We start from the raw sequence: 26,169 nt of genomic DNA, 5'->3' as shown, positions 1-26,169 counted from the left end.
TGCTTGGTCTTAGTGACAGTAGCAATTTTTGAGATGGAATAAAATGTCTGAGAAGGAAGATAACATATAAACAAAGCACTCATGATCAAAATAAAATGGAATTGAATGCAAGGCTCCTTGTAAGACTTTAGAGCCTATAAAATGTTTGAGTTAAAATTAAACTTAAGTTAAAATAAAATAAGATTTTTTTTTTCAGGGGAGTGGGAAATACTGATAATTTTCATTTGAAGATTTGACTAGACATTTCTGTTGAATTCCAGAAGATTTTGAGGAATACATTACTGGTAACTAACTCATGTTTTCTGTGTTATGACTGCTGATGTGTTACTGATTTGAAAACTCATTTGTCATAAATAAAATGTATAGCTATATTGGTTTTCTGTTGTCAGTTCCCATGGCAGCCTCTCCAGCTCTAAAGATGGCATCAGCTGGCAGACTGTTCTGTATCCAATGGTTGCAACAGCTGGATTTCCTCCTACTACTATGTGTTTGTTTTAATTACATCATCCCTAAAGCCAAAACTGAAATATTACTAATTTTGGAAAATTCATGACAAAGAACAGCAATCTTAGAGAATATTCATGCACAAAGTCCTAGTCCCTGTATCTCAAAATCTGTTGGTTTGTGTTTGTTGCATAACCATAGAAAAAACCCACTTGTTTAAATACCCATCCCAAGTCAGTGAAGCACAATGAGGTTCTATGTGCTATGAATATGCTACAACTCTGAAGATTAAAAAATATGTTTAAAAGACAAATACTAAATATCACCTCATTTGTTTTAGAGCTTGTCACAACTTAAGTGATTACTGCCTTCAGTGTTTTTGGCAATTTCCTGCAAGAAATGGGGAAACAATAGGTTTCCAGCATTTCTGTAGTTTACCTTGAGTGAATGTCTTTAACCAGATATGAGAGAAGCAATATTATGTTTAAAAGCACTGAGCATAGTGCAAAAAAAATATTGCTTTCTAATTAGATAAAGTTGAAATAGGTATACCTGTGTTTAATTCAGTTTTGACCGCTGCTTCTCAAGACAGTGGAATGAAGATAAAAAAGACAAAGAGCATTATGGAAGTCAGAAAAAAATGTTGAGGCATGAGGCTAAATTGACCGGTATAAGTTTCTGTTCTTGCACAAAATGAAAAATTAAAGAGCCTTTGTGATTTATTCTTTTTGGACTGCTAAAAAATCAAGAATGAGATATTTATTATAATTAAAAGATGATGCTATTCTACCATAAAGTGATATGAAATTGCTAGCATGTATAATTTATAGACATTTGTGGTAATTGAGGGAGAGAGTGGTTTTATGCAAAGATTTAGTATTGAATAAATTGCTGGAATAATAGGTGTAATATTATCAAGCAAAATGATAATTACAGTTATGTGTATGTCAAATTATCACCTGTGCACTACTTCTGAACTTGTTGACAGTGGAGTCCACCATTACAAATTTATAATTCACATAGAGAATTATGATGGTGACAGAGCCTTCATTCTATCACCTTTCTTTACTCAAAATGCTGCCCAATAGAGTGCTCTGCTAAATTCTTTCCTTTAATTCCACTAGTGTGGTTACAGTACTGATGCATTAGGGGATGTGTGCTTAAGAGATCTGCAAGATATTTAGATGCCTACCTAACTGTCATTGACCCAGAGTTGCTTGCCTAAATACCTTTGGGAACTCGTGAAACTATTTCTTTGAGATAATGAAAAAAGAAGGGGAAAAAAAATACCCAGAGTGCTTTCATACTGCTTATCAGAGTTGTACATGCCTTTTTTAACACAAGCAATTTTTATCAGGCTGTTCAATAATGTTAAGTCTCTGGGATCTAGATATTGCCTACATCACATTAGTTTATATAGTAAAAAGGCAGATTAGAATTATTAAGTGAGATCTTTATAGACAAACACAATGTAAAGATGTAAAAATACATAGTGGTTTATATTGTTCCTTTTAAACAGATGATCTCAAAGCTTTTCTATGTATTACATACAGAAGTAACTGCAGCTGGTTTAGAGCTGTAAGGGTGCATTCCTGAATTACTCCATAAAAGGCTTGAGGGAAATGTTCATTCAAAATGTAAATGTATAAAGGAGGCTGCCTGCAGACAACCTGCAAATGTTAGCTTATGAAATAATTATACATTACATTTTTCCATTCTTCAGCATGAAGATATGTTATCTTCTAAGATACATTACAGCTCCCAAACCACATAAACTCTTCTTTGCCTTTATATTACCAGAATACAAATGGTCCAGAGCATTATTACAATTATATACAGTGACACATTTCTTTAGATGGGTAGCTGAATGAAATGCATGTCACCTCTTGGTCTGTAGGCTGTAGCACATCTGCTAACTGTGAGAAGTCACTGCCTATGGGTTGATTCACAGTGAGGTTCTCACTTTGCTGAGAATATGCCATGTGTGAATAACACTGCATTCTCTTGCCATGTTGCATCTAAACTGTTGTAATTCCACTACGTCTTCTCCCACAAAATACTATGAAACAGTTAATGAAATGGAGAATGGTGATTGTTCCAGAAGGTTACATTATGTATTAGGATGAATCCAATTTTTTCAGTGCTCTCTTTTTACCAAATGCACTAGATTTCCCTCATGGATTTGTATTGGGGGTTTTCTTGTTGGTTGGTTGGTTGGTTGGTTGGTGGGTTTTGGGATTTTTTGTGACTCTGGATGCATGTGTATGCACAATTTGTGTAGAAACTCAAATTTGGATGCACCTACTGTTAGGCTTTGCATCTTCAGAAATACAGAAATAGCTTTTTCCTTGTGAGTATATTAAGAGAGTCATGAGCTGTTTTCATGATTGTTATACTGCCTGACACACTGTTCCTACTATTAATATTGATGATTTCTAACTTACACTCAGAACACAGCCCTCACTCTTCCTACAACAGAATAATAATTTATTGATTTGATTTTGCTTGAAATATCATCCTGTTTCAAAGCAATTTTCCCCTGAGAGCTCCTGCACTGAAGGTGGCAATGGTGTGCAGATAAGGGGACACAAGCAAATCCCAGTGTTAACCTTCCGAACAATGGCTAAACTAGTGATTGCAAAAGTTCTACATCTGGCTGAGAAAATGCATGTCCAGGACTACAAGGTTGAGGAAAAACATGGGACAGTGTTGGAGTGAAATTCAGTAGAAAGTCTCATCTCATTCCTTATTCCACAGCTCCAATCTCAATTCCATTGCTTTCACTTTTTGGGAACTGCTTCTTACTACTCAAGCCATGTGAGAAATATGTTACTGAATTTAGAAAGTAGTAAAGCTCTTCTGAGTACTGTAAAAGTGATGATGATTAATGCAAGAGTTGTAGTCAGCCCTTCAAATGCTCAGTATAGCTTCTTTCTGTTCAGAGTAGAAAAGAAATAGGCACAACGGAAAGCTAGAGGAGAACTGGTCACAGTGAATGGTGTTTGTGCAGACTGTTCCTCGCTACTTCAACTGTTCTATAGCTGCATTAATCCCCACATTTAATAGGCTGCTGATACGATATGTTGCATTGCAAAACACTGAAAGGAACAGCTGCTGTTAGTGGAATACTTGATTCTAAGAAATGTGGAAGTTTTCAGTCAAAATGGGTGGTAAGACATTTCTTCTGAGATCAGCATTAATGTCTTTGGTGTGGATGGCCCCTGATCCTGCCCCACTGGCTGATGAGGCCACTGTCAGGCCTGTGGGAGGTAAGGTCGGAGTGCAGGATAATCATTCTTCCATGTAACTGCATTCGTTCTGCTGGTCCTGCTGAGTAACAAGCAAATATGCAGGCTAGGCAGCAACACAGAAAACAATCTGAATTCTTACCCAAGATCTCTGTGTCTTCTCAGTGCAAAGCTTTGTGGGTTTATTTCTTATATCTGAAAGCTTTAAACAAAGGGACATTAGTGCAACAAGCATATACATAAAACTGAGAAGTTTGGCTCTATTTTCCTTTCCTTTCTACTCAAGCAGTGCAATTTTGCACCTTGCATGTGAAGGTGTGGTTTAATATATTTCTACCACTCATTTATCCCTCGTTCTGTATTCAAGCTAGCGAGTCTCTCCCACCTATTTATTGTTACCCTTCTCATGTCAAAGCCATCTATTCTTTGATCTTTCATTTGTATTTCAGGTGTTGGGGTTTTCCTGTTTCTTTCTGACCTCCCCACTAACACGGTCGCCTATGCTCCTGATGTTGATCATCTTTCAACTGCTGCCTCTCGTTTTCCCTTTCTGGATGTTTTGTGTGCTACTCTTCCTCCATGCCTGCTGCTGCGTTCCTTCCCAAGGTGACAGTGCCGCTGCCCCGCCGCTGCATTGCCTTGGCGGGCGGGACTGTCACGGGGCGCGGGCGCTCATGCCCCGCGGGGCTCACACCCCGTGTCCCCTCCCCGGCCAGCCCCGGGGCCGTGGGACCCGTGGGTGACACGCGGCCGGGCGGCACAGGGTGTCCCTGTCCAGGGTTCTGAAAGCTGGCTTGGCTGGCTCCTGCCACCGGCCTCCGCCCTTCCGTTCGTGCCTCTGCTGCTGGTGTTGATGGCAAATAGACAGAGGTATCTTCGAAAGCTAACTCCCAAATTTCCTGTTTAATATGGAGGAAAGTTATCAGCTGGCTAAGATAGAGTTTCATGTATCTATCAAGCAAGAAATCTTTGAAAAGTGACATGAAGGAAGAGAATAGTACTGCTTAAAATGAACTTGGTGGCTTGTTTTTATTAATCAGACTTGCTATTTTTGTCAGATATCAGCCTTTGATCTTATGAGAATTCTTCAGGGACATCATGGAAAAACTGAGAGGCAGATTGTAACTCTCTCATGAGTATGATGCAGGAGTAATTGAACTGGAGTCAAATTAAACTAATGTGAAACAGATGTAAGTGGGTTCAGAGAGACTCAGTATTCTGCGGCTTTAGTTAATATTTTCTTACAAGGCAAAAAAAAAAGTCCACACTATACTAATAAACTAATAATGTGCATGTAACTTTTCAAATAGAACAAAAAAGGAAGGGAACTACTACACTATAGTCCCTGCTGGCCATACAAAGGGACTGATATAAAAGGTGTCTGAGAGCAGGAGTCTGGCTAATGAGGAATGGATACCAGAAAAGAGCCAAGAATGGTGAAGATGATTACAAACTGTTAACCAGGTACCCCCTGTCCTCTTCTGACACTTAGACGATTGATGTGTTAGGATGTGAGAAGCAGGATCATGGTGTATTCTGTTTAGTGTCACTGGCCAAAGGAACTGCAGACAGGCTGTGGTACCATCCTAGCCTAGTTTAATGCTGATGTGTAGTTTCCTCAGGCAGAGCCACTATTTTAATTGAAACCATTTCTGCCAATCAGTACATTGTCTGTTCTGAGCATTAATCCATGAAATAAGGAAAACATGGCACTTCATGTTGTAACTTAAAAAGTGATAAGAAACTCCATGCAATAAAAGACAACGTTTCCTTTCCTTGCATAGTTCTGATTCTTAGTTAACTCTCTGATTCCTAAAGACACTAAACCTTCTGAAAACTACTTGAACAAGAAGTTTTCAGGTTATCCTAAAGAGGAGGCTTTAAATGTTCTCCTTGACAGAAAGCTTCCTGGAGAATAAAGAAATTAAAAAAGGTTTCTACACTGGATCACATCCAAATTAATACTACTGCAGGATGGGTCAATAGAATATAAAGAAAAGGATGCAATTCACTTGAGTTGTTCTCCTGGTGCCAGTGTAAATAACAGCGCTCCTGTGCCAATCAACTGAAAGAAGAATAATCTTCACAATTAGAAACACCAGATTTCAAACAACTATATAGATAACCATAAACTGAATATTTATATACACAAATGAGTACAATGTTAAGTCTAGAACAAGACTGTCTAGGCTTCCATCTAGCCCTGCCTCATTTCTTCAGAGCATTTAAGAAATGGAATGAACAAGTTACACATGATTTCTGTCTACTATCAAGGATCAAGTTTTCCCATTCCTGCTCACGAGATTTAAGTAGGTATAAGAGGTATTTATTCATCTGTTTTTCTGTGGCTTTCTTTGAATTACACTAATTTCACTTCTAAATCACTCACCACATTAATGAACAGTAAAAGGGCACTTAGCATTTTATTCTTTTGTCAATGAGATGGCTTGTAATAGAAGGCCTTTTATCTTTTGTGTTGTGATTGTCACAGGCCCTGTCCTGTAGAGTGCTGATTTTCAACTAACTTCAGCTCTGAGGATTTTGAGTCTGTACAATAAACCCTGAATGAAAAGTAAGAATTTAGGAAGCCTGGTCAAATCCTGAAAATTCTTGTCCAGGTACTAAAATAGGTTTATTTTTCTTGGTGATCTTTCATTTAAACATTAAATACTATTGAATCCACTTAGCTTATAAAAGTTGACAGAGTAACAGCTTGAAACACTATAGCTTCAAGGCACCAGTTCTCCCTGTCATAAGAATATGACATCACTGAGAGGTGAAAGGCCTTTTATTTGCATAAGATAATAGTTACATTTCTATGCAGCAGCTGTGCTGTCAGTGAAAGATGCCAAATTTATCTCTGGAGTAACCCCATTGATTTTAAATGAGTTACTTTGGGAATAAATTGGCCCACTCAATAAAATTGCAGGTTTGAGGCATTGAAATAATTGAGCAAGTTTTCCACGATCATAACATGATTAAAAAAAATTACAAAACAATTACATGATGTCATGCATTTAGGTACCCGATAGACCACAACTGATTTGCCACAAGGTTTCTCAATCATAAAGCTAGAGCAAGTATGTAGAGCTTACAGATATTTTTTGGGAGTATGGGATAAAGGGGATACAAGAAACATAAATATGGTATGGTGTCATTATTGTGTTATTATTATCTATTTAGTTTTACGGTAAGTCAAACAATTGTGACATGTCTCCATCATGTCATTTTCATGACAATTCCTCTTCTTTAGCCAGTAACAATCAGGATGCGTTTCTGGTAATACACCTGAAGAATTCACCTCCAGACTATAGACTTCTTGCATGTCTTAGCAGGAATTTAATGCTGTCAGCTTATCAGTGGACTGTTTCAGTTTGGCTGTCTTAGGTGAGTTCTCAGTGTACAGGTGTCTGTGGCAGAATACACTTCATCAGTTAACTGCTGATAGTTATGGTGGAGGGACAGGGTAGTGCTTGGGTTAGGGTTACACAGCTGAGTGATATTTGTCTTTATGTTAGGTTTTCCCTGGTAATATACAATGAAGATGCCAGGAAGCTGGAAACTTCTGCATGCTAAGGAAAAGTTATTTACACACATACATATATTATACATGAGTGTGTATAAATACATGCATTGTTCTTTATTGATACATATTTGATAACTTGTCTTGTTGGGGGTTCAGAAAGCTTCTGAAACCTTTTAGGTTACTGTAACCATAATACAAGTGATTACACAGCACAATTAGCAAAGCCTACCCTCCCTTTTTCTCCCACTCAGTTTGCAGAAGTAACGTCAACAGAAATCCCGAAGTGTGTTCAGAATGCATTGTGGTTTGCTTGCAAAGGAAATACCTTCTGCTACTGATGTCATCATTGCAATCATCTCAAATTCAATCTGACTGAGCAGGCTCATTATCATTCTCCCCATGTCCTCCCTTAGAGCAGCCTCTCCCTCCTCCTCCTGTACAGCACAAAACAAGAGCCACAGGGGTGCTCAGATTAGGGGAAGGAGAGAGTCCTAGCACCTCCCCCAAGAAAACTTGCTGCATTACTTCCATCTAGTTTCTTCAAACTACATGCTGCTTTACAGGACCTTGCACCCCAACCCTAAATGAAAGCGTGGATTCCCCAGTACTGATTTCCTTTATCCTGTTTGGTGTTGAACAAAGACTAGGAGAAAGCATGGATTTAGTTTCACAATGTGGATGTGAAAAGAGTGTGCCAGTCTTCACAGTAAGAGTTTCCTAAGGAGAGTCACACATTTTGGACTGCTTTGGGTTTGGTTTTTATTTTTCTTTGTCAGGGCAGATTTCTCCTTTTTGGTCTTACAAGGTTAGCTCAGAGCTAACCTCGAGCAACAGATAGAAAAGAAAAACAGAAAGGAGCAGCTGAGAAAAAAATTACAGGGAAAAAAGCAGAGCACAAATTGTCACAGGCATCAGGTTTAGAGCCCAACCACATTTCTTGAAAATTCAGAAGGTCTATGGAACTCTGGACTGATTCTGGTATGGGTCTCTGACCATGACATGAGAATCTGTGGATCTGTCCACTAAACCATCTCCTGTAGGTGATCCCCTTCACACAAAGAGTTGATTTCCACTGTGAAAGAGAATAGGCAGGACAGGGTTAACTTCACACAGTTTTCCTTCAGGCTCCCAGAGGGGCTGGGGTTTTGTTTTCCTGGCTAAGGGAGGGGAGTTGGGGCATGTATTGTAACTGCAAGTGGAGACTTTTCTGGTGTTACTAGCCTGTTTTGGGTTTGAGGGAAAGCCTGGAGAACGAGGAAGAGGAGGGAGAATGCAGATCTGGAAAGAAGCAAGTGCCTGGTAATTGCACAAGTGTCCTCCGTTTCCCCGAAGGCCCCTGACAGCTTAGGGCAGCTTCGAGGAACATCCAGCCTCCTGCCCCCTCCCTGCAGCCTGGCCGCATCTCTCAGCCCCGCTGTGCCAGGCACTGCCTTGACGCCAAGTGTCTGTCCCTGTCCACAGTGCGGGTCGGGGACAGAAAGGGTGCAGGGGTCCCCTGGCTTTCGGGGTACCGTGTCTTGGTCCCCAGAGGCTGCGGGCGATCCCCTGCCCTTCCCCTCCCCCTGCGCTGCAGAGCCTCTGGATGCTGCCGTACTCCTGCCATGTGCTGCCGCCGCCGCTACTGCTGCTCGTAGCTTATCCGAGCGTGTCTCCGGCTGCAAACTCCGCCAAACAAGGCTGCATTCCCCTCCCGGGAAGGATTCCTCGTGAGTACCAGCCGGAGCCTGCCCCCTCCCTAGGCACCCGCACTGCCTCTTACAAAGGGACTCGCGGACTCTCCCCACCCCCTTTTTATGCCAGCGCAAAGAGGGGCTCCGTGAATTCCCTCCAAAGCTGTAGGGTGGCTCCCTCCTCCTCCTTCTCTTCTTCCTGCTCCGGCTCTCCTGGGCGAGCCAAGCTGCTGCTGCATTGAGCCGGGGTGGTCCCGGCCTCGCCCCTGCCTCGCCCCAGCCGCGCTGCTGCGGCTCCCGCCCCATGGCTGACTTTTGCTACCCCTCTAGAGCCCGGGGCTGAACCGAGGTGCGCTCATTTTTGGGGGATGGCTGGGGCCAGGGAGCTTGTGCACGTGTGGGAGGTGTCTCTGGGGCGTGGGGGGCTGGACGAGTCCCCGATCCCTGCAAGCCTGCGTTGTCTCCAGCCCGGGTCCCCCTCGGGTGGGCGCAGCAGAGGGGCCGCGCTGCAGCGGGGACCCCGCCACCCTGACATCTGCAGGTGGACGGGGCGAAACAGCTGCGGGAGCCTCCCCAGGAGCCAGCAGCGCCCTGGGCCCGCTGCCTACCTCAGTCTGCTCCGTTCCCGCTCCTCCAGATTCTCTCCTGTCCTCAGTCCATCCCTTATACGCCTCTCTGTGCTGGGGTGCCTGCAAACCCCTCCACTCCACTCCCCTGCCCGCCCCTCCCCACCTTCTTCGATTTATTTGTGTATTTCTTTCCTTGGCAACCACCAGTTTCCCTCTGTCAAACAGCGCAGGCTCCCTATAATTTGAAATTAATTTGTTTGACTGCAGCATCAGACAGGAAGGTTGGGAATTTATTTAATTCTTTTTACTCCGTTTGCAAAAAGGAAGCGATGAAATTTCCAATTGAGACGCCAAGAAAACAGGTGAACTGGGATCCTCAAGGTTGGTGATTCTCTATTACTATCATTACTCCTGTAATAACAATTATTATTATTGCTTGTGTCTATTGACTCGTAGCAGACTATGTGATTCCAAATGGGAGGAGGTGTTGGATGTTTGTCTGCTTTCCATGAGCTCTGCTCAGTCTTTCTTGCTCAGTTCTATAGCAGTGCATTAGAAAATGCTGCTGAGATGTCGGGTTGGGTGGCTGCATGGCTAAAACCTCTTCTAGATATAAGTTTTACAGTTTTATATTTGATATCTCTCTTGCCTCGCCCTCTCCCTTTTTCTTGAGTATTTTCAAGGCAAACTTGGCTGGCATGTCAGTGATCTCTGGCTCACAGCATTGTTTGTTTTATCAGTGGCTCCTTTGTTGTTTCTAGTGATCATTGTCTCTGCTAAATGGGTGGTACAGGAGTGGACACAGATGTGAGTGCTTGTTCAGGGCTCCTCGATGGCATGTGTTAGTTGGCAGGAGCAGAATGCCGCAGCAATATCACCTTTAGTGTGGACAGAGCTTTAGTCTAAATGGTATAAAATGACACATTAAATAAGGGAGCCCAAAGGGACCTTTACACTCTTTACTGTGTCCTATTAACAGCTGATCAGCCCAAGTGGACAGTTTGATTAACTACATTGGTACGTTTGGACTCAATCTTAGGAAATGTGTTTGTGTGATGGTGGAATGAGATTTACGCCAGTGCAGTGGTTTTCAATAAGATGATCCAAGTAGTATTTAAAAATAAACCATAGTCAAATACTCTCCTTGCCTGACATGGGGAGGAGGTTCATCTGCATCCTACAGAAGTGACTGAAAAAACTCTTTTGGTAATTTGTACGCTGGTGTGTCATATTTCTGTGCATTGGTACAGGAGTAGAACAACTTGAAGCCATTGCTCAGGTTTGCAGCAGAACTGCTGGCAGCCAGTTGCTGTACAGCAGTGCTTGCAGGAATTATGAAGTGATAACATGGGCTTTGATTACTCCTCTTTATTCCACAGGTTTGGTTTTAGTGGTCAATTTGCCTGTCATCCTCCATGCCATCACATTTACAAAATGAAACATTAGAAACAGTTTCTCATGTTATAGAATGAATACAGCAGAACAATCTGCTGTACACACAATTCAGGTTTACTTTAAGCCTTAGTATTTCTTTAATTAGGTGAAGGCTGAAATCTATACATCAGCCTCCTCCGCCCTCATCTTTCTAATGAACACATGGGTATTAGTGCTAACAGAGATTTGATTATTTAAATAACAATATATTCCTTATGCTAGGGTCTAAATTCTTTGTGGTGAAAACTTGGTCTACCCAGGTGCTTTTCTAAATGTGTGTTTGCTGCAGCTTAATTTAAATCCATTTTATGAATTGCAAAATGTCTTTTAATGAAAAAATCTTTTTCCTTCTTTTCTCTGACAAGGCGCATAGGAGGATGTATGATGGCATTCTGTGTGCAGCTTTTTGCTTGGCAATCAGCTTTAAAGCATATGGATCCAACAGGTGGTTGGCCACAATTTACTGATGTGATAAAATCAGAGTACTGTAGCAGTTAAAAGACCCAAACCCAGCAGGTTTCCACTCCACCCGCTAAAAACTTCAGAATCCTACCAGTTATTTCCCCTCAGTGTATTGACTTTGTTAGGTAGACAGGAAGGATGCTGATGTATTGCTAAGAAGGAAGCAAAAGAAGTTATTTTCTAATTCTCCAAGAGACTCAGAGAAAGTAGATAAGATTTGGCGTAATAGAAAAAAGGCAATTTGGCAAGAAAAAGCTGTCAAAGTCCCAATCCTTTAACCAACAGAGGAACAGTGCAGTGACATTGTACTCACATAGTCCCACTGAAGAATTATGAGTGTAGAAGACAATGTAGATCAGAATTCTGTTGTTTTTGAAACAAAAATATATTTACGTAGATATAAATGTTACCAATGATCTATGTGAAATAAGTAAAAACTCTAAAATGAATTTGATTTACAATCACAATTATAGTCTGTTTTCTGCACATACAAGAATGATGTTATGGTTTGCATCCTGTGTGGTATCTCTGGAATTAAGAGCTGAAGTAGCTTTCCTCAGATACAACAATCAATGTGTAGAAAGTTGGGGGTGAAGGGATGCAAAGAGCCCTAAGTATTAGAGCACAGCTCATGTACTAATACCAGGCTCATTTCAGAGCTTATTTTATAACAGTGCCCTGTTCTGTTTGTCAGCCAGAGAACATGCAGTTTCCATACTTTTGTCTGGTAACTCTTTGATAACTTGTGCTAACAGTATTTGGATCAACTGATGCTCCTGGCAAGCAAGATAGCAAGGGCATAAGTGAGGGCTATGGCATCTCAAAGACTGTTTAGACCTGATTATTGCAGGCAATATTTTCTAGAAACTATCCACATTTCTAAACGTTGGGATTCTTTCTTTGGAGATGTGGCTGGCTTAGAATTGATGATATTGCTGGTTTGAACCCAGGTCAGAATGATAGTAATTGAAATGAATTAATGCTCAACGCCATAGTGCTGACTGAACTATAAATATTTACATAGATAAATAGATTAGGTTTTGCTGGTGACTGTCTTCTGGCATAGAACTGGTATTCTCAGTTTGTATCAGATCAAAGATCAATATACCATAGGAAGACATTGTTGGCCACAAAGTCAACAAAGACTTGGAGAGTGGAGAGAAGGTGTTTAAAAGAATATAATTGACATGAAGAATGGTCTGACATACAGCTGATGGGACACTGATCTCTTAGCCATTAAACTGGTCCAAGCAGGGCTTGGAGATGAAACTGTGACTTTATCATATTGTGTATTAACTTCATGTGTCTTGGCCATAAAGTATATCTCTGTGTTGCATGTAAATGCTGAGTGTGTTTTATATATAAATCAAATATTTCATAAATCTGGAAGTGTTAAATCTGGATTCCTACAGTGAAGTCCTCATACTAAATCAGGCAATCAAACTATATGAACCCTTTAACAAACAGATCAAACTAAATCACAAAAATCATTGGGACTTGGCCTCAACAATCCAATGTGAAATATGCCCTAGAATTTGATATATATTGATTAAAATCCATGTAATTCATATTCAGTGAATGAATAGGTTAAGAAATGACTAAAAAAACCCCAAGCAGGTACTTCAAGAATGTTTTAGGGAGCACTGGACATGTTGAGTAGGAATAAATGTTATCACAGTACCTAGTCTTACATTTTAAAAAACAAGCTTGCTATTTTGTGTTACTGGTGGAATCAGCATGTATGTACTCAATCAGAAAACATTTGATCTGCCAATATCTTATTGTCACTTCTCACATTTGGTGCAAATCTCATCTATACTTTCCAGAATATAAGATTGGATTTATAGCAGCATATGAAGACTTCAGTTCTCATAATTGTTGTTCATATCTCTCCTTTCTTGCAATCCTCCTGATGTTTGTTATACCCACCTGTTTTCTGTGCTTGAATTAGCTCATGTCTTCGCACATGTATTTTTATATAGTACCTAAAACAAAGTGTGTCCCTCATCCTGTCTGAGACAGCTGGATGTTACAGAAATATAAATTTTTTTCCCCCTGAAAATTATCTGCTTAAAATTGGTGTTTCTTTGTAGGAAAAAAATATAGATGAGACAGCTTCAAATATGCTTAGAAATTATCCCCAAGTGTGACTATCTTTTAGGGTGAGGATGAGATGTCTTTTTCAAGGGAAGGATGTCTTGTGATTCTCATAGCAGGGAGCAAATGGAATTGAGTCTTGTTTGTTCCTTTGTGCCTGCAGTTTCTGCTCTCATTGTAGTGATATGGATTGTCAGAGCTTTTTGGATATCCAGCTCAATGTTCACCTCAACACTAAAGTTTTGGAACTCTGAAGTTTGCATTCAAGTTCCTGCATCCTTTCACAAATGCACTGTTTGCAGTTTGAAACTCTACAATCATGTATTTATTACCATCCTTATATTTAGCATGGGAGTTAATGGTCTGTGGGAAATAAAAACTGTGGTTGAGAGTCTGGAGTTCCTCTTCAAATTTTGCTACTGACTTACTGTTTAACCTTCAGGAAGCCACTTACCCTTTCTTGTCTTCCCTTTTTCCTAGACTGGAAAACAGGAATATTAATACATCCCTAATGCACAAGGGTGTTGTGAAATATAATTAACTTGTTTGGAGCAATCTAAAATCTGCTATTGAAAGAAGAGCTTATGCATTGCAATTAAATGCTAAAACAATTAGGAGGGAGCAAAACAGCCTGTCATCATACACAGATCACATCAATTAAGAAATAAGGTTGTCTCTGCACTTTACAACTAGAGGAAACTAGTATCATTTATGCCCCATTAGAAGTACCAAAATACCTTTGATATTCCCCAGCTGCTGCTTCAGAGAAGCTCAAATCTTCCATAGGTCGATCTTGGGATTTCTCAGATCTGATTCACCTCAAGTAGCAAAGGACACCTATGTGTGGGACAATGAGCTGAGTCTCAAATGCCTTCATGCAGGTATCAGGTATCAAGATTGGACCATCCCTTGATGACTGTTTGAAAAATCTTCAACATCCATACTCAGTACAAATTAAATTGATGCTGCTGGTGAAGTGTTACAAATTGCTGCAGTACCTGCTTTTTCTGTTCTTTTGTTTGAAGGGACCAATGAAGAAAGTAAAGTTGATTAGAAAGGCAGAGATGAGTAGAATAAAGGTGCTTGTTTTTGTCCTCTGTTTTCAAGGAGAGATGTAAAAAGGAGTAGAATGCAACTGTGAGTTAGACAATATCCTTCTGCACTAGCAAGTTTCTTGTTACTAGCTCAGTAGATGAAGGCTGTTCTGGGAAGATGTAATGTATGAAAAATTAGGTCTGATCCCTGCTAATGACCCATGGTCAGAGGGTCCTGACCCTGTGCTAATTGTGCCACAAAGTCATACTGGCTACTTACCCCCCCATCTGATAGACTGGGACTGCTGTGCCTGGTAAGTGTGGATTGTAGAACACTGCAGGGAGTTTATTTAAATGAGATATCTGAAGGAGGATATAAACTGGACAAAAAGGAGGACACCTGGAAGTGCAAGGTGTAGGCACAATAGTGCCAAATACAGTAAGGTGGAAAATTTGAAGAGTTTGGAAAAATAGAAGAGAATAAAAAAATCAGAACTTTACTGAAGGCTATGTGGAACCTGCCGAGAAGATGGATGAGTACTGTGGATGCCAGTGTAAGATAGAAAGATACAATTTAATTATGAGGAGAGAAAGAAAGACAGCAGACAGCTATTAGTTTTCTCATTGTTGTCTTTAGGGTGCCCTGGTAATGGTAAAATGAAGGATTCAGAAAAGTTAAATTAGTAGTAAGAAAGTGACAGAGCAAAAGACTTGACAGTAGCTTTCTCAGAGTAGTGAAGAAAGACTGAACTCTAGTCAAGGTAAGAAATATGGAGGGTAGGGTATCATTGAGACGTCATCTGTAGTGTGAGGAAAAGGGAATGAAAAAATCAAATGCCATAGGAAGCTGTAAGTCTAAGATAGGAAGAGCAATAGAGTTGTCATCAGTGGGAGAGGTTAGGACAGGCTTTTGATTTCAGTGAAGAATACCAATGCTCTTTTTTGCTGTGTACGTACAAGAGTAATCTGTTAATGGCTTTTGGACAGAAAAGTCCCTTGGGCAACTCTTGAAAAAACTGATGCTACCTGAAGTGATGGAGTTTGCTCTTAGGATGAAGATATATGATACCAGTTGTAATTGGGCAGGTTTTGGTTCAGCTTTTGGCATTTATGTGGATTTATGTAGCTAGTGTGTGGACTATATCAGCTTCAGACAGAAGAGTGCATATAGATGGCGATACAGTTTAATTCTTACCCTCCTTATTTTATCCAGAGCTAGGACTTCTACCGCTCACTTCAGTGTGAGCAAAATGCAATTTTTCATTTTTAAAGAACTGTGTTGTTGCTGCAGGCTACTAAGAGTAAGGGAGTGCCTGGAATTACTGGGAAAACAGAGGCCCTAGATTTTGTGCTCTAAATAGGATAAGCACCTGGAGTGCAGAAATGGGAAGGGAAAAATGAAGAGGTCAATATAAGAAAGGGATAAGCAACACACTAGTATTCAAGGTTGATTATTAAAGACCTCAGTGTGATGCAAGGGCCTAACCTTTATTTTATAATAATCTCAATGTAATAGCAAAGGCCAAAGCAGAGAATATGAATGCTGAATAGGTGTCTGTTTTTTATATAGAAGTTTTAGGTAAAAGAAGTGACATTCAGCAAAAGGCTAAATAATACCTTTAAAAATACCTTTTTCATAGGAATATTTCTGTTCTTTGTTTTCTGTAGGAGTTAAAAACATCCTGGGACCTGGCCTTTGTCAAACAGAGGCTGCTTATATCCCAGTTCCTGAGACATTGGTAATACTTCTGTAGTTTGTCTATTATGTAATGGGAAACCTGCTCTAAGATGAACGTGCTGACTTTCATAAATGATGTGCCATGCAGTTCTCACTGGTTACCCCAATGAGATAAAATAACAGGTGAGAACAGCATATATCCTACACCCTTGTACTTCACTGTGGTACTCCCAATCCTTTTTAGTCCGTGGATCACTATTATTCTCCAAGCTTACTTTCTGGACTGCTTTTCTCACAATCAAATATCAACTCAGAATATTCAAACAAAAATATACTTCAAAACTGAACTATGTATCTGTTATGACATTAGTGAGTCACAGAACTTAAGGACTGTTTCCTTGGTTTGGGAATGATGAAACCAATAATTCAGATATCATCTTTTTCTTTAATTGCTAATCAATCCATATGCTATTACAAATCTTACTATTGGCAAAATGTCTCAAGTACATGTGTTAATATGTGTTATCCAGTTGTCCTAAAATATGATGAGCATAGGAGAACATTGGTGCAATTTTGAGGTTAGGGTAGAAATTTCAATGTGGGTATATCATGGTGTTGGAAGTTGAAATAAAAGCTAGTAGGGTGATAGAATATGTTATCAAAATCTATATGAGAGAATAAAAAGATGGAAGAGAATGCACAAGCCTGGCTTAGTTTTATTTTTATGCTTTTAAAATGTAAAGGAAACATCCTGCTGGAAACTGGAGTTGTGACAAGAGGTGTGAGATATAGCATATATGAAAGGGATTGAAATATGCTGCACTTAGGATCTGGAGTCCTGAAAAGGACTAGTAATCTGTTGTAAAATCTGGGTGTGGTTCAATTTCTTTTGTGAAATCTAGACTTACTTATTTCCAGCATTTTGTGAGAGTTTACTATTTGAAATTTTAGAAGGTATTTGAAAAGATATAAAGACCTAACAGGGAGAGACAAAATAAGTTGCTTCAGGAAATATGGATTACAAAAGAGTGGGTTCAAAGTGTGACAGGGTCAAATCTGCTGACAGAAGTGCAGAAAATGCTGAATGAACAGAGTGTATCTGTGGTAAGGCTGAAAATGCAGTGAAAAGAAAATAAATGTGTAGACATAAAGATGAGTTTGTCTGCTTTCAACTAGAATTCGCTGTTTTGAAGCACATGTTATTTCTGACTTTTAGAAGTAAGCATATATCATAGTTCATATTTTAAAAATCCCTGAAATATCTTTGTGTTCTCTATTGGTGCCACAGACATGTATCAAGCTCTTCTGTGACTCAAACTAAATCACATTACAAATAATCTCATGGACATATTACAAAATATTTTTAGCTCATGAATTAAGTATCTGTCTTAAATGATGATCTGTTTATTTCACTAGTCTTTCATTGGAGAAACATGCTTAATGTGTCTTCCTTTTGTTCCTCTATTTTGTCCCCAAATGGATGCATTTAATAGAACTTTAAATTGCCTCAGTTCTTTTTCTAGTAATCTGTGTATTATGCAAGAATGTGTGATACTTTTTTTGCTGAAGACAATAGACTGTTTTGCTAGCAGAGGATGACAAAAAACAACACCCTAAAAAATCTTCTTGGAAAGCAATACAAGTTATTATGGTATCGCTGTCCTACAGGATCATCACAGTGCCTTAAGCACCAGGCTTTGAGTACCTAGGTTTGTTAGAGCCATATGTTCATATTTCACCAGGACTGACTCATCTTTTCTTCCCTGGGAAGAAAAAACAACATGCCACTGACTTTACTGGATTAGAATTTTGGATTTTGGCAACTTCAACTTGTGCCACTGAGTTTTTGAAGATTCAGTGATATGTTGTTGAAGGGTGTTTGAATGATTTCCTACTTGATACTGCAATATAATAATATTAGTGTGATTTGAAAACAGAAAATACATACTGGCAGCTTGTCCAGGGCTTTTAACCTCTCAAATTTAAGCTTTTCATCTTAGAGAAACAAAAGACAGTCACTAACTACTGTGTGTGAAAGACCTCATTGATTGAAAGAATTATGAAAGATGGTACTGCAGAAGCTCCGAGCTGAAATGAAGGAAGCAGCAGGAATATCTCAAAGATGTTCTTCTAGGTTAACCCAGATCTATCACTGATCACTTAAATGTTAACATTGCTAAGTTTGGATTGCACAGGAAAGCATTGGGCAGAGAGGCCTTGAGTAGCAGCAATCATGACAACTGCAGAAACCACCTCAGAGTCACCTCTTCATGATCCTACAGCCCGATTTGTCTTCATAGGAAATAGAGTCTGTTTATTGGGTTACAATGATGAGCTGACATGTGACTTGTGACCTGAATTTTTCATTGCTACCAGACATTTTTTTCTTGATTCAGTTTTCTAGAAATAGGCATCTGCTCATATTTAAGGGGCTTTAAGGTAGCTGACATATTTGTATAGGCCTGGTATACGTGATAATAGACATAAGGGTAGATAATAGACTTCTGCCCTTCTGGAGCACAGCTTAAGGCCAGTTAGATTATCCCATAACCTCACACTTGGTTGTCGTATAGGCAACTGAATTACACCATTTGAGTGTGACTTAGTTGGAGAATAAAACAGCTACATATAAGTAGGTATCTGAAATTCTAGGGTATTCTAAGTTTCTAAGGACCTTCTATGATTTAGGGAGCTACAGGCAAATCTGGTTATTGGAGCCATGAGAATTTTCAGTTAATGTCTGGTTTAGGGTCAGCAGATTCTCTCTGGGCTGCACTGATCGATTTGACCACATCTGTATTGACAGATTATTGGCATGTAATCCAAGTTACAGACAAGCAAAGAAATGAGACAAGGGTTGCTTCTGTTGACTAATACACTGAAAGTGTAAAAGAAAAATGTGTGTATTATAAAGAATATAGAATAAAAGGATATAAAAATGCCTATAAAAGGATATAAAAATGCCTATGCTGAATAAATATGTTTCAAGCAGCAACTTTTTATTCCTTGTGAAAAATGTTTTTGGCACAGATTAATCTTGTCCCATCTATTTTATATGTATTCTTCATCCTGTTCCAGAATAGGTTTTTAAAGTATTGGGAAGCTTTCATTCACTTTAACTAAGAGTATTAATGTATCTAAGAACTTACCACCACAAAAGAGATTGAATCCTCAGGTTATGCAAATAGTATAACTTCAGTTAACTAAGATTTCAGACCATTTCCACATGGAAAGATTCACTTTTATTGGTGTTGCACAGAAAATTTGAGAAATTATCACTTAATTGAAATGCTAATGAGGTTTGCTTGAATTGGAAGTATTTTTCTATAGTTCCTATGCAATAGTCAGACTGGGGGACATGCCACTAGCCTGATGTCCAGTCAGGGATGCTGCTAAAGTCCTCTTCTCATGACTGAGATGATAAATAAATTCCTTCACTCCACTGTAAGGCTGTACCTCTGGCAGACAGCCAGTGTTAATCATATTTCAATGTAGATAGTTTAGATAGCTTCTTTCTAGGAAGGCCAGCACGAATCTTTGCTTCTTGTCTCTGACACTTGATTGTTTTACCCCTAAGTTTCTTTTAACAAGAAAGTCCCTCCCTTTGTACACAGGCCTTCTTATGCTAAATTCCAAGACTTAGGTTTCCTTGACTATCTGGTCTGGCCATGAGACCATTGGCTGAATTTCTTTTCTGACTCTGTGAGACAGAATATTTGGAAGATTCCAGCAAAATCCCTGACCCTAGATCATCCTGTGAGTACTTTGAAAGGAACACACTGAAAACCTGTGATGGGAGATTCAGACTCTTCCTAAATGTTGCTGGAATCCTGGGACACTTCCTATTGAGGAAAACTAAACAACTTGTTTCATACAAAGCACATAATGGTGTAATGAGAAATTTTGGTTTAGGCTGTAAAAAGAAGTTTATGGATAAATAGCAGCATCATATTCAATCTGTCTGTTGTTCACTGAAGGGTGAAATCTGCAGAGAGCCAGAGAGCAGCTGTTTATTCTTTGGTGCTTGTACCATACTGACAAAAAATCAGTTTTTCTATATGTTACCTAGTGAGGAAAAACAATGGTATAGTAATTTCTTTTAACAGGAACTCTTTTTCATAAAGTCATCTCTACACCTCAAGATCTTGAGCCAAAAGCACTTGCTTCCTGTTTGGCAGAGCAGAGACCTGCGTGAACTAGAACACTCAATTTTAGCAGGAGCAAGAATTACCAATCTATTGCTAGGGAAACAAGTTTTAGCATGATCTATTGGTTTTAGTCTTATTTCAAGAAGAGAAAGGTGAGAATTTTTCATGGGTTTCTCTGTATTCAGTTTCTCTATAAATAGCCTCATAAAGCTGATAATAGCTCTGCTGCCAATGAGTGTGTTGGAACAAACACAGTCACCAATCTTGAAGCAGGATGGTTCCATATTTGGGACTTGCCCTGTCAATCACTTCTAATCTCCCCTCAGCACTTCCTGTTCCTCACTGTAATGCTCTTATGCTCAATTTTTCATTCTCCTGAAGTTCATTGTCACACATGGACATGGGCTCAGGTGTTGGGGGCTGTGGGAAGGGTAGTGCTGAGAAGAGGAACTGAACAGGGAGGTAGGGGTGTGCTACCTCCCACGCTGCCAGCACAGTTGGAAAGAAGTGAGGGACAAGAGCAGATGGATGGATTTGAAGCAGGGCAGGGTAGAAGAGAGGTCAGGAGAGAGAGAAGGCAAAAGCAAGGGAGACAAAATCCAAACAGCCCTCCAGCAGTGAGTGTACAATCCAGCACAAGACAAACCTCTATCAAGTATTCGTCTGGACTTGGCAGCTCTGTAAGTAGTGCTACAAATGGTGTCAGCAGCAGTGCATCTTCCTGCAAATGCCAGTGCTAGCTAGGATCCCCCTGAGGACTGCTGTCCTGAAGCCAAATGAGAAAAAACTCTGATGCTTTCAGCTATTCCTGGAGTTCATGTCCTGCCTTAGCACATCCATTCTTTTGACCAGTGAGCTGTCACGTATGCGTTAGAATAGTGCAGTGCCTGGGAGAGGGAGGAGGGAGGGGAAAGTATCCCATGACCATGACTTTTGCAGATTTTTTTTTAATGTCAGTGGATAAGTCCTGGCAGATACCTGCTCAAGCCAGCCTAGGGCTTCCTGTTGTTTCCCTGACATTTGCATAGCCTCAGTAGCAGGAGCTCTAAGGCTGTGTTTGCAGAGACTAACTCTTGGGCACTCTGTTTTCAGTTCACGAGCACGCTCAGACTGCAGTTCTGACAGAGGAGAGGCTGGTTCAGAATCTGGAAGTTCTTGTAAATAATCATCTAGAGCAGCTTACATGTGGTCATCATATAACCAACAAAAGAAATAATCTGGTTTATGGCTGTCCATTAATTTTGTAACAGATAGAACGGCATTCTGTAATGCATAGTGGAAAAGAGGACATCCGCTAAAAGAACTTAAAAAATTTGCTAATACATTGATGAAAAATTGTTGTACCTTCTTGATGCACATATGAAAAACAGCTTGTTTAATCAGCTTTTGAAATAACTCTTGAATTTAATTAATTTGCTGAGTTCTCAGTGGCAGTGTTTATGTGAGGCACACAGTGTTGTTTCTTTTCAGTGTCACAGGGGTTTATCTATTATTTGTGAAATGCTATGAGATTTGGCACAACTGATACAAAAAGGAATGTTGAGGTGTGATTGACTATCTTACATTGAAGGGGAGGAAAAGGATTTCAAGAGCATTTTCCTGCTAGGAGTTGAGATGATTGAAAAGATGAATTATTTTTATTTATTTATTTTTAATATACCTTTAACGTTTCAGTAGTTGGGGGGTTTTAACAGATTCTGGATGTTGAATATGAAAATATTAGCCTGTTTTTCTCTGTTACCCTTCACTGGTAGCTTTTCTTCTTGGATTCACAGGGATATGCAGGACATGAATAACACTGACAGTTACTGGCAGGTGATTTTATGCCCTGTTCTTAGATACTTCCAATAAAGCTCATTTCAATATATTGATGGCTGTTCCCATGCTTAGCTCTCCTTGTAGCTAGACTTTTTCCTAATATATATTCCCCTACTTCCTTGGTACAGATTAATCAGTTATTTCCTGCGCTGTTCTTAAGAGATCTAGGAAAGAATTTATCACTCTCTTTAGTTACTCAGTGTCTTATTTTTCTTATTTTTGTGAGATTACACTTCACCTTTTTACATATAATCTAAACAGCATTTTCATTTATGTTAAGCAAATACTTTGGAAGCTGCAATGGAAATTGATGTGGGATGTTGAGAAGATGACTGCATTGACTATTAATAAGAATGTATACAAAAACTAATTTAGGAACAAACTTATTGGCATAGTGAGATTTTCTGGTGTTTATATGATTAAGGGCACTTAGATTTTAGCCCTTCAGACTTCTTATTTTCCTAGACCGCCACTGTGAGTTTTTCCTGTCCCTGTTTTGAAAGCTCCTGTGAGATGCTTGCATTCTTCTGTGCTTTAAAACATTCACAATTAGAAATGACACTGTCTTTCAGAAATAGAATAAGCATGAAAATGGTATTCAGACCCTCCTCTCTCACTACACTTTCTTGACTAAAATTAAATTTGCTGATGCATACATTTTTCTATCTCTTTAGGGACAGTAGGTTCAGAATTGCTAAATTATAGAATAGCAGAGTTTTACAACAGCCTCACAAAGCACAGGGACATGGCATAGCTCAGGGGAATGATAATTGCATAGACTTTTAAATCTTTTGCATACTTTTTAAACTGATTACAACTAGATTAATAAGTAATCCAACCTGTCAGGTTTACCCAGCACCCAATTTCAAGCCATTTAACATCTACAAGAAGACTGAGGTTTTCTTACACTTTTTTAGGATTTTCAGATGCATCGCATTGTATTGGTACCTCATTGGTTACGTATGCATGGGCTTCCTGCCAACATGAAAAATTTAATCAATTTGACATTTAGCTTTATGTGAAAATGTATGCTGCTGGCATCCATTTTTCTTAAATGTGTGTAGAAAGTGAGTGAACTAAAATGCTTATGTTTGAGAAGGGAAAACTAGAATGAAAGGTAATAAAAAGTGAAAAAATCCAATCCACTCAACAAGACAAATGAATGTTTTTGCTCCAGATTGACCCAGCTCCAGTAGAGAAGGACAAAAATGCCTTATTGTTGGAAGGATGTTTGCTCCCTCTGTAGCTAACTCCTGTTCATCATTGTTCTTTAAATCCTGATCTATACATTGATGTTCTTAGTGCTTGGACTGACGACTTTTTCACAAAATCCATATGCAAGTAACTGGTGGGACTCAGAGGAAAAGCGTTGCTGAACAATACAGTCTGACTTGTGTCCTCATCTTTATTTGATTTGTAGCTAATTAAAATAGATCTGGGTGGTAAGAAATAAAGACAAAGGTTAAAATAACCTTTCCCTGCTTTACGTTTTCCTAGCAACTTTATTGCTTTGTTCCTGACTGTTCTTCATCCTCCCCACCTCACATGGTGCAGGGGGGATAGGGAGTGTGGGTTTTTGGTGGGTCCATCCCCTCTAGACTGCACCTTTCTCCTTATACTTTTTCCTTGCTCCTGCATGAGTCCATATCGTGGGGCTGCAGTCCTTTAGGACAGACCTCCTCCAGCATGGTCTCTCCACAGATAGCAGCACTTCAGGAAATATCAACCTGCCCTGGACTGGGATCCTCCACATACTGCAGTGTGAATATCTGCTCTGGTGTGATCCTCTCCATGAGCTCCAGGGAAATACCAAATCCATCATGATCTCTTCCAAATCTCACAGGCTGCAGGAAAAGATCTCCTACAGCTCCTGGAGTGCCTCTTTCTCTTTTGCTGACCTTGGTGTTTTTAGGATTCTTTCTCACACTTTTTTCCTCACGCTCCAAAGTCTGCACAATGTTTTCCTTTTCTAAAGTATGTTTTCACAGAAGTGCTACCAGCTTCCCTGATGGGCTCTGCTATTTTTTGTTGTGGGTCTGTGGGAATCAGTAGGAACTGTCTGTGTCCAGAAAGGGTCAGCCCCAGGCCTTCCACAGAGACCACCACTGTAGCCACCCTGCTCCCATCACCTTGTCACCTAAGCCAGGTATTTTTTTCTGTCAGGCACTTGCTGCACAGGTAAGTAGGAGCAGTATGTTCTGGTAGTAGGACAGTGGAAATTGGAGAAGATACCCTCAAGATTTGTTCTTTGGAAAAAAATGGTTTCAGATAGGAGTGATATTGTCCTTCAGTGGAAGGTAAAATTCATTCTCATTACTTACTGCATAGCTAAGTTCTTGTCTGACACTAAAGAAGCTCTTTGGGAAGAGACAAGAGGCTTAGGTTCTCCTTAGTTCTGATGATTTACAGTGCCACCAGCACCACCACTTTGTGAAGACTCTCATCATTGGAAAGCTCTTTCTAAAGAGATAGCTTAGCTCAGACATACTGATTTCTTAATTTCTACCATGTTCCAATTTAGGCTGCTTAGTTTTTTTTTTTTTTTTGCCTAAACTATAGTTTTCTAATGAAAAAGAATGAAAAACATTATAAAACAGTGCCTTTTTGTTTTCTCATAACAACTGTGTTCCAGATTAATTAAATAGCTGGGGTATTGCAAGAGCTATTAATTTGTAGGTTTCATTTATAACTGATACAGCAGCATTACGTAGATTTTTTTGTAAGCTTACCGAGAATCATTATTTTGAGCACTAGATGGGAATATATGACAAATGGTACAGAAATTACAGAACCCTTTTGGTATGACATACTTCCCAAAGCTGCTGCCAGGGATGACAAAACAATGGCCAGATACAATTCCCTCTGATACATAGTGCTGACATTTCTCTCCCATCAGAGACAAATCAGTATTTTTTTTACTATTATGAACTTTTATTCTATTTCACTAACATTACCCTATAATAGGAAGAAAACAGTGCCTTTATTCCTTATGCAGAATTGCAACCTGACTTACTCCCCCTTTTTCACCACCCCACTCAGGGAAAGGGGCAACTGGGAGGAATCAATGCTACTTTTCTTCTAACAGCACATCCAATCTATTTTGTTTAATGTGCATTGCCCTTTCTGCCTTTACCTGTCTCTCATACTCCATGTAATGCCTTGCTGCTGATGACTGCATTTGCAGCAGACAGCTGAGATGTTGCTGAAGTCAGCAGCACTAATGCTGCATTAGAGAATCCTCTTCAGGGAAAACAGTGTTAGATTTAACCCAGGGGGCTGTTGCTGCAGTGAAAAGCTCTATGCTCGGTGTTTTCCTAACAAACAATATGTCAAGCTTTGCTTTCATGAACAGTAAATGCAATAGTAATGCTCCTTACTTGAGTGGCAGTTCTCAGCAAAAGGCTGTAGAAGCAGTAGGGTGAAATTCCCCTTGTGTGGCAAGCTTGCCATGACTTCCACTGCTCAATTTGTGTGCCTTGGGGATAGGCAGAAGGACCAGGGCCAAGCTGGTGTAAAACATGTCAGCACTGATAACAGTTTTCTTGATCCATGACAGTATGAATCCCATGGTCCCCAGACGCAATTCTTTTTATTCTTATTCCTCAATCCAGAAAAACTGCCACAGGGATACCAGTGTTCTGTCCCATATGTGTAATCGTAGCCTGCAGGCAGGATTCTTCTCCCATTTCTTGATCACAGCTGTAATGTCACCTGTTAATTAGCCCACATCATGCAAAGATGCTGCACAAACACAAAGGCAAACATGATCATTTTCTACTGGGATTTTGTTCTAAACGCCAGACTTTCTAAACCAGTATCAGATTTTTGAATGCCCAGTTATAAAAATTCAACATTCACTGTGCTGGTTAAATGGATGGTCCCTACAAAACCTGTTAGAAAACACAACAGAAGATGAATAGGGGATGAGGGGGAGTGGAATAACAAGCAAATCAGGTAGTGGAAATTATTTACCATATCTTCAAAATGCAAAATTTTGATGGTTTAATAATTTTTTGGTAACACATGGATAGAAACTTCAGT

General features: G+C 39.6%; 1 protein-coding gene across 1 annotated transcript in view; it reads left to right on the top strand.

Moving 5' to 3' along the window:
- The first annotated feature begins 8,835 nt into the window (after nt 1-8,835).
- The window catches only part of KCNK10 (potassium two pore domain channel subfamily K member 10), a 52,185-nt gene continuing 34,851 nt past the window's right edge, over nt 8,836-26,169 (top strand). The window contains exons 1-2 of the mRNA XM_059474787.1: nt 8,836-8,924; nt 9,781-9,838. Of these exons, the coding sequence (XP_059330770.1) occupies nt 9,787-9,838 (52 nt within the window). The 5' untranslated portion in view covers nt 8,836-8,924; nt 9,781-9,786. The remainder of the gene's footprint in view (nt 8,925-9,780; nt 9,839-26,169) is intronic.

Source organism: Ammospiza nelsoni, chromosome 6 (genome assembly GCF_027579445.1).
Source record: "Ammospiza nelsoni isolate bAmmNel1 chromosome 6, bAmmNel1.pri, whole genome shotgun sequence".
NCBI lineage: Eukaryota > Metazoa > Chordata > Aves > Passeriformes > Passerellidae > Ammospiza > Ammospiza nelsoni.
This window is presented reverse-complemented; position numbering and strand designations above follow the sequence as displayed.